The 13,268-nt window shown below is 49.9% G+C and overlaps 1 protein-coding gene across 1 annotated transcript; it reads left to right on the forward strand.

Annotated features, from left to right (window-relative positions):
* Positions 1 to 275: 275 nt before the first annotated feature.
* Positions 276 to 1,933, forward strand: LOC123065443 (uncharacterized). Its single transcript, XM_044488716.1, has 2 exons — positions 276 to 1,310; positions 1,400 to 1,933. Exons 1-2 carry the CDS (start codon positions 539 to 541, stop codon positions 1,456 to 1,458), a joined length of 831 nt encoding a protein of 276 aa, XP_044344651.1. The 5' UTR covers positions 276 to 538; the 3' UTR covers positions 1,459 to 1,933.
* Positions 1,934 to 13,268: the final 11,335 nt, after the last annotated feature.

Genomic DNA, 13,268 nt, shown 5'->3' on the forward strand with positions numbered 1-13,268 from the left:
ATGTATCCCACAACCGCAGTGTACATCACATTTGTTTATAGTTTATTTATTTTCGGACTTTGCTTAGCTAGTCGGTAATGCAACATGATGAACGGTGCAGAATGGTACGCCACATGCATCCTCTGGATATCGGGTGGGTGAGGATGAGACAAAAGTAAAATCCGGGACATTGACAATCTGATATGCTTCTCCACAACTACTAGCGTCACACACACACACAAAGAAAAGACTAGCACCAGACCCGGGCCACGCAGAGTTCGCTGTGAGCCTCACCGACTTGTGGTTTGGTCATTCTGAAGACCGGCATTCCTGTTTTTCATCACCGGAAACGCGCAATACCATGACATTTCAGCCTTGAAAACTCTCTACTGCAAACCACGAGCCATTCTTTCAATCTCACACACGTCTGCCTTTGCCGCGCCCGTTTAAAAGCCGCCACCACCACCACCACCACCACCACCAGTCCACCACCCACGCAAACGCCAAAGCCGCACGCACACTCACACGCACGTCCAAAGCGAGGCACGGGAGCGCGCTCATGCACATCCTCCGCCTGCTCGCGGCGCGGCGTTTCCGCCGCCGCGCCGTGTCCACGATCAGAGCGAGCGCGACGGCGCCGGCCAACCCGTGCGGGTACGGCTACGGCGAGGACGAGGGCCCGTTCTTCGACCTCGACCTGTCGTGCTGCTCCGCCTCCGCCTCCGCCTCCGCGCCCGCGTCCAGCGCCGAGTCGAGCTCCGAGTCCGAGGACTCCTCCTGCGCCGGCGAGGTCGACTTCGTCATCCTGCTGCAGCGGAGCTGCTCCGCGTCGCCGTCCTACGACGAGCGCCTCTCCTTCAGCCGCTGCGGGTGGGGGGGAGCGCCCCCGCCGGCCAAATTCTGCGCGTCCGAGCCCGGCGACACCGCGGCACGGTTCAGCACCAGCAGGCGCGGGAAGTTGCGCACTCTCAGCTTCGGATCCGCCAAGGCCGCCTTCTACGGCGGCCGCGCCAGCTTCTCCCGGAGCTCCAACAGCACGCGCTCAGCAAGGCTGTTCGCCGCGTACGCGCACGGCTCGCCGGACCAAGGCCAGGAGGAAGCCAGGAGGGCGCCCTCGGCCGACGTGATCAGGCGGTGCCTGAGCAAGATCTCGAGGCGGTTGCGGAGGGTGGCGCCCGGCGCTGCTGCTTCCGTGGACGTCCGGCTGCGGAAGAGCCGCTCGGTGTCCGCGGCGCAGTCGTCGTCGCCAGCTCGCCGGGACGACTCGCTCCTGGAGCAGCAGGACGGCATCGCAGGCGCCATCGCGCACTGCAAGGAGTCGATCCACCGTGGTGCGTGACCGCTGGCTTCGTTCCTTGCCTCCGTGAACTCGTTGGTTGATGAAGCCATTCTGACGTGCGTTTCACTTTGCTCTGTGCAGCGTCCATGTCGGAGCGCGACTCGTCGCTGCTGCGGTCCCGGAGTGACCCAGGAACGTAAATTGCACCCTCAAAAGCTATTTTCCCCAGTGGGTTCGGATGCTTTGCCACCATTTCGCTTCGGAATCGCGGAGGAAGCGAGGCCGAAGTTTCGCGCTGAATTTCGCAAAGGAAGCAATGGAAGACGAAGTACAAAAAATAGTTAAAATTTGAAGAGCGGGCGGTGGTTTAGGAAGCTAGCGAGATCTTCTTTGTGTGTGAGTGAGTTCTTTTCTAAGTAGTTTAGGCGTGGGGAAAGGCCGAAAGAGCTCCTTTTAGGCTCTTTTCGCCACCTCCCACATGTACAAGCGTCGTGGAGTTGTGCCAGTTTAGTCCTACTTTCGTCCGTTTTTTCTGTTCCATATTCATCTTTTCGTCTTGTACAAGAGATTTGTAACACGACCTTCCGTGTGTGTAGTTAGGCACTTCACTCCTAGTACACTCCTAGCCTATTGACACAGAGCATGAATCATGGTGTATCATTGCTTCGATTTCCATGGCCCCGTCTAACTGTCGCTTGAATATGTGCACACGCACACTTACACGTACGACATGTTAAACTTGGGCCTCTTGTGCGTGCAAGAATTTGGCGTACGACATGTTAAACTTCTTGGCTCTTTCGTCTCGTCTAAAAGGAAGCTGTTCTCTTCTTGCTTGTGCCAAGCAAAGCAGAGGGGAAACGGAAGGTTTGGATCTCGGGAAAGCTGAAAAGGCGCTCCTTCCGCGGCGCCATGATGGGTGATGAGCCGGTGCTGGGTGGAGGCAGGGCCGGAAATTGCACAAGAGCAATGGTAGTACTACGTACGATGTGGGTGGTGTGGACAAAGATCTGCGCGTGATTCTCTTGTGAGGAAGGGGTCTCGGCTGCTCGGGGAACCGCGCTGCGCCCATTTCTTTCGGCTTTGTTTACGGCTCCTTTGTTTATCTTCATGCTCGTTTTGCTTTCTTTTGTTGCGCCTTTCGTTTACTTCCTCCTGTTTATCTCCGACCCCATCCCCCACCTCTGCGTCTGTGTGCGAGGCGAAGCGAGGGGGAAAAGGGCCCAAAGCTACACTAGCTTTGACGGACGCCCTGAGGAGGAAAAGGGGGTCGGAAAGATTTGTTTAGTCTGACCTTTGCTTGGCTTTAAGCCTTTAATCTCGTTATAATTAGGAAAGTTAGTTTAAGCACCAAAAGCTGCGTGGCCTGTGCTGTGCCCTGCCGTCAGCATTAGCAGCGAATCCGAGGTGAGGAGGAGAGCTTTGCCTAGCGTGCATCTGAGGCCGCGCTGCGGGGGGCCACGGCCATGATGCCCGTCGGAAAAATTTCTAGTGGTATCTTATGCTATGAAAGGGGAGTTCCGTTCCATTTATGTTTTTATTTTTGGCCTCCTTGGTGTTGGTGGTGCACTTTAACTGATGACAAAACCGCATCCACCCTGCAGAGGCTCGCGAGCGCAATGATGAAATGCCATGCGTAGGATTCGCGGATCTTGACTGCTTGCTTGGAGACGAGCGAAATGCTCTGTTTCTGTTTCTGGAGGGAGGGAAGCTTGTACTACTCCGCGAGGACCATGATGGCATCTGCAAGGAGACACTGAACCCTGCAATCCTTGTGCAATTTCATCTAACGGCCAGCCCAGTTTATGCATGCACGGAACGGACGCCGAGAGCACGTGAACCTGCACACGATTTCTGAAGGAACAGACGTGTACATTACATTCACGTTCCGGGCTACATGCATGGACTGCGTCTTGTTCCTTCCTTCTCGACAGGAACCGGAAGACACGATGGCTGCAACGAAGCAACCAGCAGGCCGCAGCCTCCTTGGATATGCATGCCATGCATGCGTCTCGGTGTAACTAGACCACCGTTCCGTTCGCACCCTCGTTTCGGGATTCCAGGACCAGAGGTGCATGAATCTACAGCAAGGAACGTTGCTTGCTTCTAATCTACAGTACTAGCACGTATAGTGATTTCTAAATGTCAAACGTGCTTCTGTATCACGGACAAGGATGGGACCGAGACGATGATGGGAAGATCTAGCATTCTCCAAACCCAAGAAATTGCTCCGCTCGCGGGTTCCTTCCTTGGGATGCCACACTAACCCTACGGACGGCTGCGGCTCCATGGCACCTAGTACTACACTTCGTGTGTGTATTTGCTTGGCTTGTAAAGGCGGCAAAAACAGTGCCTCTGCCCCCACACATGTAAGAAGAAGAGAAGCAGCCTAGAAACATGAAACCCACCCTTTCTTTTCCTTTTGCTTTCCCAAAGTCTCCTCCAATTCTTTTTTTTTTGAAACAAAGGCAAAAGACTTGCCTCATTCATTAATAAAGAAGAAGAGTTTTAGAGTACATAATAGTGGCTCCACAACACAGCCCGTCCGGTCTCCTCCAATTCTTGCTCCTTCCCATCCGGGAAGAGAGAGGTGGGCATGCAACCACGCTTTGTCTCCATACCCTGTGTATTCTTCTTGTGACAGTACCAGCTTTTCTTACACGAGGCTTGTCAACGCTTCATCTCCATCATTATTCATTAACATCAGTTAAGTGATCCAACTCATATTTGGTCACCACAATACAGATATCCAATTCGGCTCTTGAAGCGTATGCTCCTGTCCGTCCAAAGTACCTTCTGCAAATGCGATTTTTTTTAGAAAAAAATTTAGATGTATTCATTGTCACACCCAAATGCTACCTGAATTTTTTAATGAAAAACTTAATATTTTGACCCGTTCAAAAAAATAAATTAAACGCCAAATGTGACCTTAAAATGTTACACTTAATTTTGTTTTTTTTACCGACAAAGCATTGTTGTCTCATTTCCCATGAAAATTGTCAAGCACACTTGTCATATTAAAACGGCAGGTTCTATAGGACGGTAATTCGACCCGTAATGTTATATGACGCTGAGTGTTGGCTGACTAAAAGGCGACATGTTCAACAATTTGATGTAGTGTAGATGCGCATGTTGAGATGAATGTGTAGCCACACAAGGAAGGACCGGGTTCGGAATGATGATATATGAGATAGAGTTGGGTAGCACCGATTGAATAGAAGTTTGTCCAACATCATCTTGAGATGGTTTGGGTATATTCAGCGCAGGCTTACAGAACCTCCAGTGCATAGCGAACGACTAAAAAGTGTGCTGATAATGTCTAAGAGAGGTTGGGGTAGGCCGAACTTGACATGCGAGGAGTCTAAAAAGAGAGATCTGGAGGACCGGAGTATCACCAAAGAACTAGCCATGGACGGGGGGTGTGTGGAAGCTTGCTATCCATGTGCCAGAACCATGAGTTGGTTGCGAGATCTTATGGATTTAAGCTCTAACCTATCCCAACTTGTTCGGGACTAAAGGCTTTGTTGTCTGTTGTTCTTGTTGTTGTATTTATTGAACATCCACACACAAAAAAAGAAATTTTAAACCTTATTTGCTATTTATTTTGAATTTACTATTCATCATGCTCCTCAGAACCAAAAGGGCACTCCCACCAGAATAACGGTTCCATCGTATGATTCTACCATGACAGACACTTCCTAGCAGTAGTCCTACACAAATAAATCATCAGACCACTCGTGCGCCATTGATTTAGCTTTCATCTGACGCCAGAGATATACCAAGGAATCGCTTGCCTTGTTCAAACCTTCCTTTGTGATGCAACCATGTCTACATGATCACACTAATCTTGCTTATTTCCGCTCCCCGAACTAAATTTCTCACCTTAGTTCCCCTCTCCTGCTTGCGACCCACCTCAATGCTCAACACATCATCCACCTACGATGCTCCTGTGCTCTCCATTGGCGCTCCAGATTTGATTCCCTTCATCTCGTCTTCTAATCCACTTCATTCTGATCTCTCCATCCACCGCACCACCGAGATTATATCCCTTGCACCCCATCACTTGTTGGAAATGGACACATTGAGGTGCCCCATTGGCAGCTACCGCACTTCATCGCCCCCAGTCTCCTTCCATTGACGCTCCATCGATGCAAGATGCGCAGAGCTTTCGCGATTGAGAAACTCATGTAGCCACACGACGTGATTGTTGTCATGAGTGCTCTGCTCACTGCCCCCACCTTGAGGAGATACACCACCTACCCAAGTAGAAAACAATTAACGCAAGCAATGAAAATGTAATTACATATTTGTGCTGCTTGTTCATGAAAGCAAATTATCCTTTCGATAGATGCAAATTTTGTTTCATTGGAAACTCATCCTAGTTTGTTCGAATCATGTGCAATGTTGAAAGAAAAAATAATCTTCTTGGTGGAAACAAGTTACTCCTTCGTTTGAAGCAAGTTCTCTAGTCCATGGAAACAATTTCCTAATGCTTTTTGAAGCAATATAACATGTTGTCACAAGATGCGCAAATATATGTTACAACCAAGAGCATAAATTTGTTGTCTTCAATGCATACAATGCTAATTCTACTAAACTAAAGCAAATTTCATTAACCAAGGAGCTCAATTTTCCGTCGATGGAATCATAAAGTGTTTGCATTGAGAACAAACATTGCAGCAAATTTCATTAAACGTGGATGCTCAAGCTTGGATAGTTGAAAGCCTAAATTTGTTGTGTTTAAAAGAAAACCATCTAAAACTAAATTTTGTGTAGATTAGATAGAAGCAAACTCCCGCTCCATGGGAAGCAAACAAGATCTGATTGTAGCATTTTCATAAGGAGACAAGGCGAACTAGTAAATGGCAGGGAAACTCCTTTTGAAGATAATTTGTTTCCTTAACTACCGAGAAATTGTTTTCCCAAGAAGATGCACAAGAGGTTGTGCCCGACACCACCTACGCCGACACCAACAACCTCAAGGGCTCCATGAACAACATGAGCAACCTCGCCGCGTCCTTTTGAGACACGTCTGCATACATGGACAACAACTTCTCCTATAGGAGCCAAGAATGGGCTCCATATTAGCTACCTTCATAATAATCTCCCTGAGTTTGGGCTTGCAAAATCTTAAGCTTGCAAAGGTTACTTCCATGTCTATATCAAGATGTGACATAATTTATTTTGAAGTTATAATGAGGTTGTACTTCAGCTCGTTGTTAAACATTCATGCTGGTTTGTTCCACTTTGCTTTTTATTTGGTTTTGATTTTCGTTTTTCTTTCTTATTGGTTGCAATTTTTTTGCAAGTTACCTTTCAAAAACAAAAGAACCAAAAAATAGAATAAGGTTTTCTTTTGCTTTGCTCTTTTCCTTTTACCTCGGATTTTCATTTGCATTCTTGTTTATATTTTCAGAGTGGAGTTGATATGCGCCGCACAACGTGGAATGTGTTCATAAGGAAGAGAAGCATGGAAATTCATGATCTTGAAGGTATGTCCTACGACTCTTGTCTTTGCATTTGAATTGCTTAAAATAGTTGTAGTTGTAGTATGTGTGCAATATTTAAGTGGGAGTAAGTCTTGACGGTTAAAACAAATGTTTCGTTCTTGTAGGTAAACTAATTTAATAACTTTTGTTCTGTTTAATCTAGATAATCGATACTTGTCGTGAGACTTGTTTTTAAAAGAAAGTGATGTTAACAAAGAATAATCATGCATATGAGAAAGTTCTAGAAAGACATGAGTGTTGAGAAAAGTTGTAGAGAATATGATATTAGCGATACTCAACCCCATAGTGCTAATTTTAATAGACACAATAGCACTTGTGGATTAAGCTATCTAGAGGAACCTAGTTCAAAGGTGACCGAGATTGTGCCATAGTCTATTTTGCATTTTTACATGGTGCTTTAGCTTCTCGCTGGTGTCATGGCCTTGTCACTATATGTTCATTTATGTGCGTAAATGTGATTTTGTCACCTCTCTTGATGTTATGCTAAGAACTCCGCTGGCCAATGAATGATTCACCAGAGTTTCAGCTTCGGTTTCGGCTATGAGTTTGTTAACTTTCATAGTGGCAACACTGCAACGAATATTATTCGGTTTTCTCTTGAAAAGTGTGTTTGTATGTGGTAATAAATGAATACTAATCAAAAGAGACAACATATTGGTCCATAGTACTCAAACTTAAGCCACAATGAAACTCTATGCATGTATAATTTCATTGTCATAATCCCTTCACTAGACAACAAAAGTTTCAGCAAGCGATGATTGAAAGAAGTGCTTGAGAGCCTTGACGAGGAGAGACTCGGGGGTGTTAGAGAGTTACTCTAGTATCATGTTGTCTTTGCATACCTTTCACTTCCATAATTTATGTTTTCATTGCTCAAGAAAGAAAAATTCTCTTTCGCGTGTTCCAGGCATGCAAGTGTTAACTGGAAGAAATAGAATAAAAGCTACTTTATTGTTTTGTCTAGCTGAGCAAGAGCTTCGTGTTGGTTATGTTTGCTTTACTAACAGTTGCATAATAACCATGCCACCGCTACAGTATACTAAGTTTTCAAGTGAAGAAGCGGAGGGCTATCTAGTCATACTGATCATAAGTGAACCAAACCTTGTCGCTATTTCAGTTTAAAGAATCTATCTATGTTGCTCGAGGACAATCAAGGTTTATGCTTGGGGAGGTTGATGAGTATATTTTTTTACGCTCGTCATACTATTGTTTAAGCCGGTTTATCTTATAATATCTCAGATATTCCCTCCAATATTGCCACTACTGATTAATGAATGCAAAATGGATAAAGAATGAATTAAAGTGGAGGTGCACAAGAAACAATAGGACAGAATGCGACGCCAGGTACGAGCGCATGCACTCATACCAACGCTTGTACTCGGTGTCAATGGCGCCGTGGCGTCCTACCTACCACTTTTATAAAATGGTTAGCACCAGAATCATGAAGGAGCATCGCCGAAAACCTCCACTCTACACCAAAAGCCATTCCGCAACCCTATACGCCGCCATTGCCAACCATAGCCACCACCATCACCATCACCGCAACAATTCATCCCGTAGAGAGCCATACTTGTAATCATGTATCGCATCCAACAACCATTGTAAGACATATTTTATTAATAAAGCTTTCATCTTGATCTTTTCTTCAATGATTTCTTCATGCAGTTCGATCGCCATGTGTGAGTAATCCGGTAAGGCAATGGGTTGAGGCATAGCCTTACAACTCGATGTGTTTGTATGGGTGTCGTGGTGGGTGCACGGCAGATGCCATGGGATGGCTAAAGAGAGGAGGAGGCTTGAGGGCACTGGTGGGCTCCAGAGACGGTCTTGGCATGAGCGAGCGCGGGATGCAAGACATACCCAGGTTCGGGGCTCTCCGGAGAGATAACACCCCTAGTCCTGCCGAGTGTAGTTCGATGTGCGATAGTATAAGGTTGCTCCTAGAGCTGTATGGAGGAGGAAGGAAGGCTGGCCAAGGCTTAGGCTGCTCCTTCTCCCCGGGTGGATGTTACTGTTTGGTGGCTAGTTCCTCTATGCTTTCCTGCTTGCTTACTTCTCTACCTGCCCGTGTATGTGTGAGCTCCTGGGGGGTTTTATAGGCCAACCCCCCAGGGATACAATGGTAATGTTACAAGTTGGTGGGTCCGGGTCGTCGGCGTCTGGAGATCCGGGCTGGGGCTCGCTGGGGGCCTGTGGTTCGCCAGGTTCCCCTAGGTGCGGGCCCCGCGTGCCTAGGGGGACTGTGCGCCGTCTTGTCGATCGTCAGGGCGTGGCCGAGTCGAGTCGTGTACAGTGGCGCTCCGTCAGGTCACCGCTTGCTGTCGTCAGTGGTGATGACGGGGGCACTGTAGCCACGCCGGCCCTGGTCAACGGGTAGGTGAGGGGCACTATTGCCACGCTCCGGCTGACCAGAGGCATGGGCGGGGCACTGTTGCCTTGGTCATCAGTGGCTGAAGAATCGTCCCATCGTACGGCCTGGATGGGACGGGAGCTGACCCGTGGCTGGGTTGTGGAGCACGCCACGGGTGGAGCTGGCTTGTTGAGGAAGCCTTGGTCGCGCCGGGTTCGGCTGTCTTGTACTAGTTATTGAGGCCGAGTCGAGGTGCCTGGCCGGGTCGGAGAGTTTGGCCGGGTTGCGGGGTTTGGCCGGGTCGAGCGACCCGACCAAGCGCGTGCCGGCTTGAGGGGCGACGCCAGCCCCATTGTTTTTGAAAGGATCCGGGTTCCGTTGCCTGCCCGGGGTTCATCCCCCCCGACAGTAGTCCCCGAAGCTGTGAAGGTCTGCTGTCTTCGGATGAGTGGACCTTCGCAGTTTCCCCGTTAAGCAAGGCGAATTCTGCGAGCGTCGGGTCCGGAAACACCCATTGTGTGCCGATTTTTTCAGAAACCGGATCGTGGCATCCCGGCGGTGGGCGGAACCGAGGAGTCCATCAAATCTTGGGGCAATCCCTCGGGCTTCGCGAGGGTGCCATGTGGTGCACGGAAGTCGGAGGGGCCTGACAGGCCACGCGCGTGACGGGACTGGGCGACGGGCTGGGGCCCGCCGCTACGTGCCCTTGGCCCACGCGCGTGGATTTATTGCAGCGTCTGGGGGCCCGTTGCTCTTCCCCGGGCTGTTATTGCATGCGTACATGCGCACTTATTGCGGGGTAGTGGGAAAGGCGAGCGCAGACGATCCCACTCCCCCAGGTTCAAACCGAGGGCTATAAATTGGGGGCTAGGGGTGCGGTGGACATTATTCTCGCTCGCGCCCTCCTGCCCCTTCGTTCTTGCTCTGCTTCTTGCGACCGCCGCACTGCGACGCCCGTTGCTTCGAGCAGAACCTCGCCGTCGTCCATCTTCTTTATTCCTCTCTTGCCTTCATCGATGGCGCTGCCGTCGGGCTCTTGGATGGGCTCGAACGTCACCGTCGAGGACATCGCCCATCTTCGCGCATCATGGCACTTGCCGCGGGAGTCGAATGTTGCCGTCCGCCTGCCGCACGGCGAGCAGAGGCCACAACCCCAGGGGAGGGAGCGCATGGTCTTCCTTATGCATTTCGAGCGCGGTTTGGGTTGCCAGCGAGCACCTTCTTCCGCACGTTCCTGGAGTTCTTCGGGCTCCAGCCTCACTATCTCGGCGCCGGCGCCGTCGACCAGCTTTCGGGCTTCATCACCCTCTGCGAGGGGTGTCGGTGTCAAAAATGGCGGATCTCGGGTAGGGGGTCCGAACTGTGCGCCTAAGGCTAATGGTAACAGGAGGCGGGGGACACAATGTTTACCCAGGTTCGGGCCCTCTCGATGGAGGTAATACCCTACTTCCTGCTTGATTGATCTTGATGATATGAGTATTACAAGAGTTGATCTACCACGAGATCGTAGAGGCTAAACCCTAGAGGCTAGCCTATGATTATGATTGTTATTGTCCTACGGACTAAACGCTCCAGTTTATATAGACACCGTTGGGGGCTAGGGTTACACAGAGTCAGTTACAGAGAAGGAGATCTACATATCCGGATTGCCAAGTTAGCCTTCCATGCAAAGGAGAGTCCCACCCGGACACGGGACGAAGTCTTTAATCTCGTGTCTTCATAGTCCAACAGTCCGGCCAAAGTATATAGTCCGGCTGCCCGAGGACCCCTTAATCCAGGACTCCCTCAGTAGCCCCTGAACCAGGCTTCAATGACAATGAGTCTGGCGCGCAGATTGTCTTCGGCATTGCAAGGCGTGTTCCTTCTCTGAATACTCCATAGAAGATCTTGAATACGAGGATCGTGTCCGGCTCTGCAAAATAATTTCCACATACCACCATAGAGAGCACAATATTCCACAAATCTAATTTGCTTACAACTTTTCATAGCATGACATCACGCCACAGCCCGGTTATTACAAACCGTTTTCCCAGCCTGCCACTACACGTATTGCGAGGCAGTTTTATTGGCACGTCTTGTCGAAGCAGGGATCGTGTTCCCCTTATCACATGATTCTCATCAATACGGGTGTGGATAACCCAACCGTGCTTGTTGGTATGACTCCTCGATTTTAGGCAAGTTTCAAATGGCCACGCGGAGGACGCTTGATATTCACCCTCTTTATAAAGGGGCCCAAGCCTGTCCTTTTCTTCCCACGCTCGATCCTTCTCTTCCCCCACCTCGAGTTCTAACACCCAAGGCTCAGGCTAAGCGCTTCGGACCTTCAACCATGTCCGGATCCAACCTTCAAGGCTGGTGGATGGCCTCCTCTGTCACAGAGGAGGACATCAAGAAGCCTAGGGAGGCCAGGTATCTGACCGCCGAAATCCCGCACAGGCTGCCTGCCCAAGGGCAGGTCATCCCCACTCCCGAACCCAACGAGAGCGTCGTATTTGTTTCCCACTTCCTCCGAGGGCTAGGCTTTAGTCTTGATCCCTTTGTTAGAGGGCTCATGTTCTATTATGGGCTAGATTTCCACGATCTAGCTCCAGATTCCATCCTTCACATCTCGTTGTTTATCATTGTGTGTGAGGCCTTCCTCCGCATCACCCCACACTTCGGCTTATGGCTCAAGACCTTCAATGTGAAGCCGAAGATGATCGACGGGCGACACGCGGAGTGCGGAGGTGCTATAATAAGCAAAGGCACCGACGCCCTATGGCCAACGGGTTCCTTCCTGGAGGTGATCGACTTATGGCAACGAGAGTGGTTTTACATCATAGCTCTCCGAGGTACAAAGCGAGCGGCCGCCCCCGCCTTCCGCTTGGGCCCTCTGCCCCAACTGGCGTCATGGGTCAACAAGGGGCTGGACTGGGGGCCAGTTAATGACGTGCTGACATTGCAAAGCCGCATCTGAGATCTCCTCAAGAGGGATGTTAGTCTTGTCAAGGTAATGCAAGTAATGCTAGTTTGTCAGGTCCTGCCATGCCAACGCCAATCTCTCCGTATGTGGGAGTTCAATCCGGAAGGACCGCGAACTATTCAACAATTCTTCGGCCTGACACTCGAAGAGATGTATGGATTGTTCTTCGAATCACGAATAAAGTGTCCGGACACCATCGAGGATGCGGGTCTCAACTGCAACCGTCCAGATACCCAAGTAAGTAATTCCGCGACTGAACATGCCGTATTTATATTTGTCACAACATTATTCTGAAAAATTGCTCTCGGCCAGGACTGGATAAGAAAGGCGAAGAGGATCAGGTGTTCGGCTCCCCTTCCCGAAGGCTCACCGGATCCTATACTAACCAGGATGCTCGAGAGCGCACCTTATCAAGTGCCATCAGGAGAAGATGAAGGGAGGAATAAAGAAGCCAAAAGCGGGCTTCACACTTTACACGTCCAAACCGGGGGAATTGGTGTCTCTGCGAAGGAGGATAATTGGGGAGGTTTATCTAGAATCCCCTCTCCCCACGGGAAGAAAAGGGCCGCCTCCAAAGACTTGGAAGCGGAGGTTTCCAAATGAGGGAAGAAACCTTCGCCAGGGGGCCCTACCCCATAGGGCGTCCTTACCGCACAGCGCCCGCAAGGGGGCCAGCCCTCAACCGAGCTGTAAGTGAATAAAAGCACTTTGGCAAATATATCCTGCTTTATCTCTAAGAATAATAACCAAGACATATATCTTGAAATCTGGCTCGTAGCCCCTCTCAGTAGAGTTCGTCTTCGGGGGATCTTCTTCCGGAGATGATGGAGAGCGAAACGCCTCCTCCTGCCTCCCCGCCTCATGGGGCGGATGACCCCGAGGTGCCGTCATGGAGGATTTCTCCTAATCCGCAAAGGCCAGAAGGTAATTCTTCGGCCGCCCGAAGTCCGGAGTATTCGGCTCCTAAGGAGAGCAACAGAAAGAGTCCGGGATTGTCCGGTGCACAACCGGACACACTGATGGGTCTTCTGGAGAAAGTGGCTATCTCAGAGGCGCATCGTACCTTAATTGGTACGGTGGCTGAGAGGATTTCATCCGCCAAAAGCGGGTTGAATGAAGCTTTTACGAGCCTGCTAAGAGGCTTTGAGGTACGCAAAGTAATATATGTATTTTTGACGGTACCACACGCGC

This window comes from Triticum aestivum, chromosome 3B, assembly GCF_018294505.1.
Source record: "Triticum aestivum cultivar Chinese Spring chromosome 3B, IWGSC CS RefSeq v2.1, whole genome shotgun sequence".
Classification (NCBI taxonomy): domain Eukaryota; kingdom Viridiplantae; phylum Streptophyta; class Magnoliopsida; order Poales; family Poaceae; genus Triticum; species Triticum aestivum.

Coding starts and splice junctions, on each gene's coding strand:
- LOC123065443 (XM_044488716.1), top strand. CDS start 539: ATGCACATCCTCCGCCTGCTCGCGGCGCGGCGTTTCCGCCGCCGCGCC. Junction 1,311..1,399: donor CAAGGAGTCGATCCACCGTG/GTGCGTGACCGC, acceptor TGCTCTGTGCAG/CGTCCATGTCGGAGCGCGAC.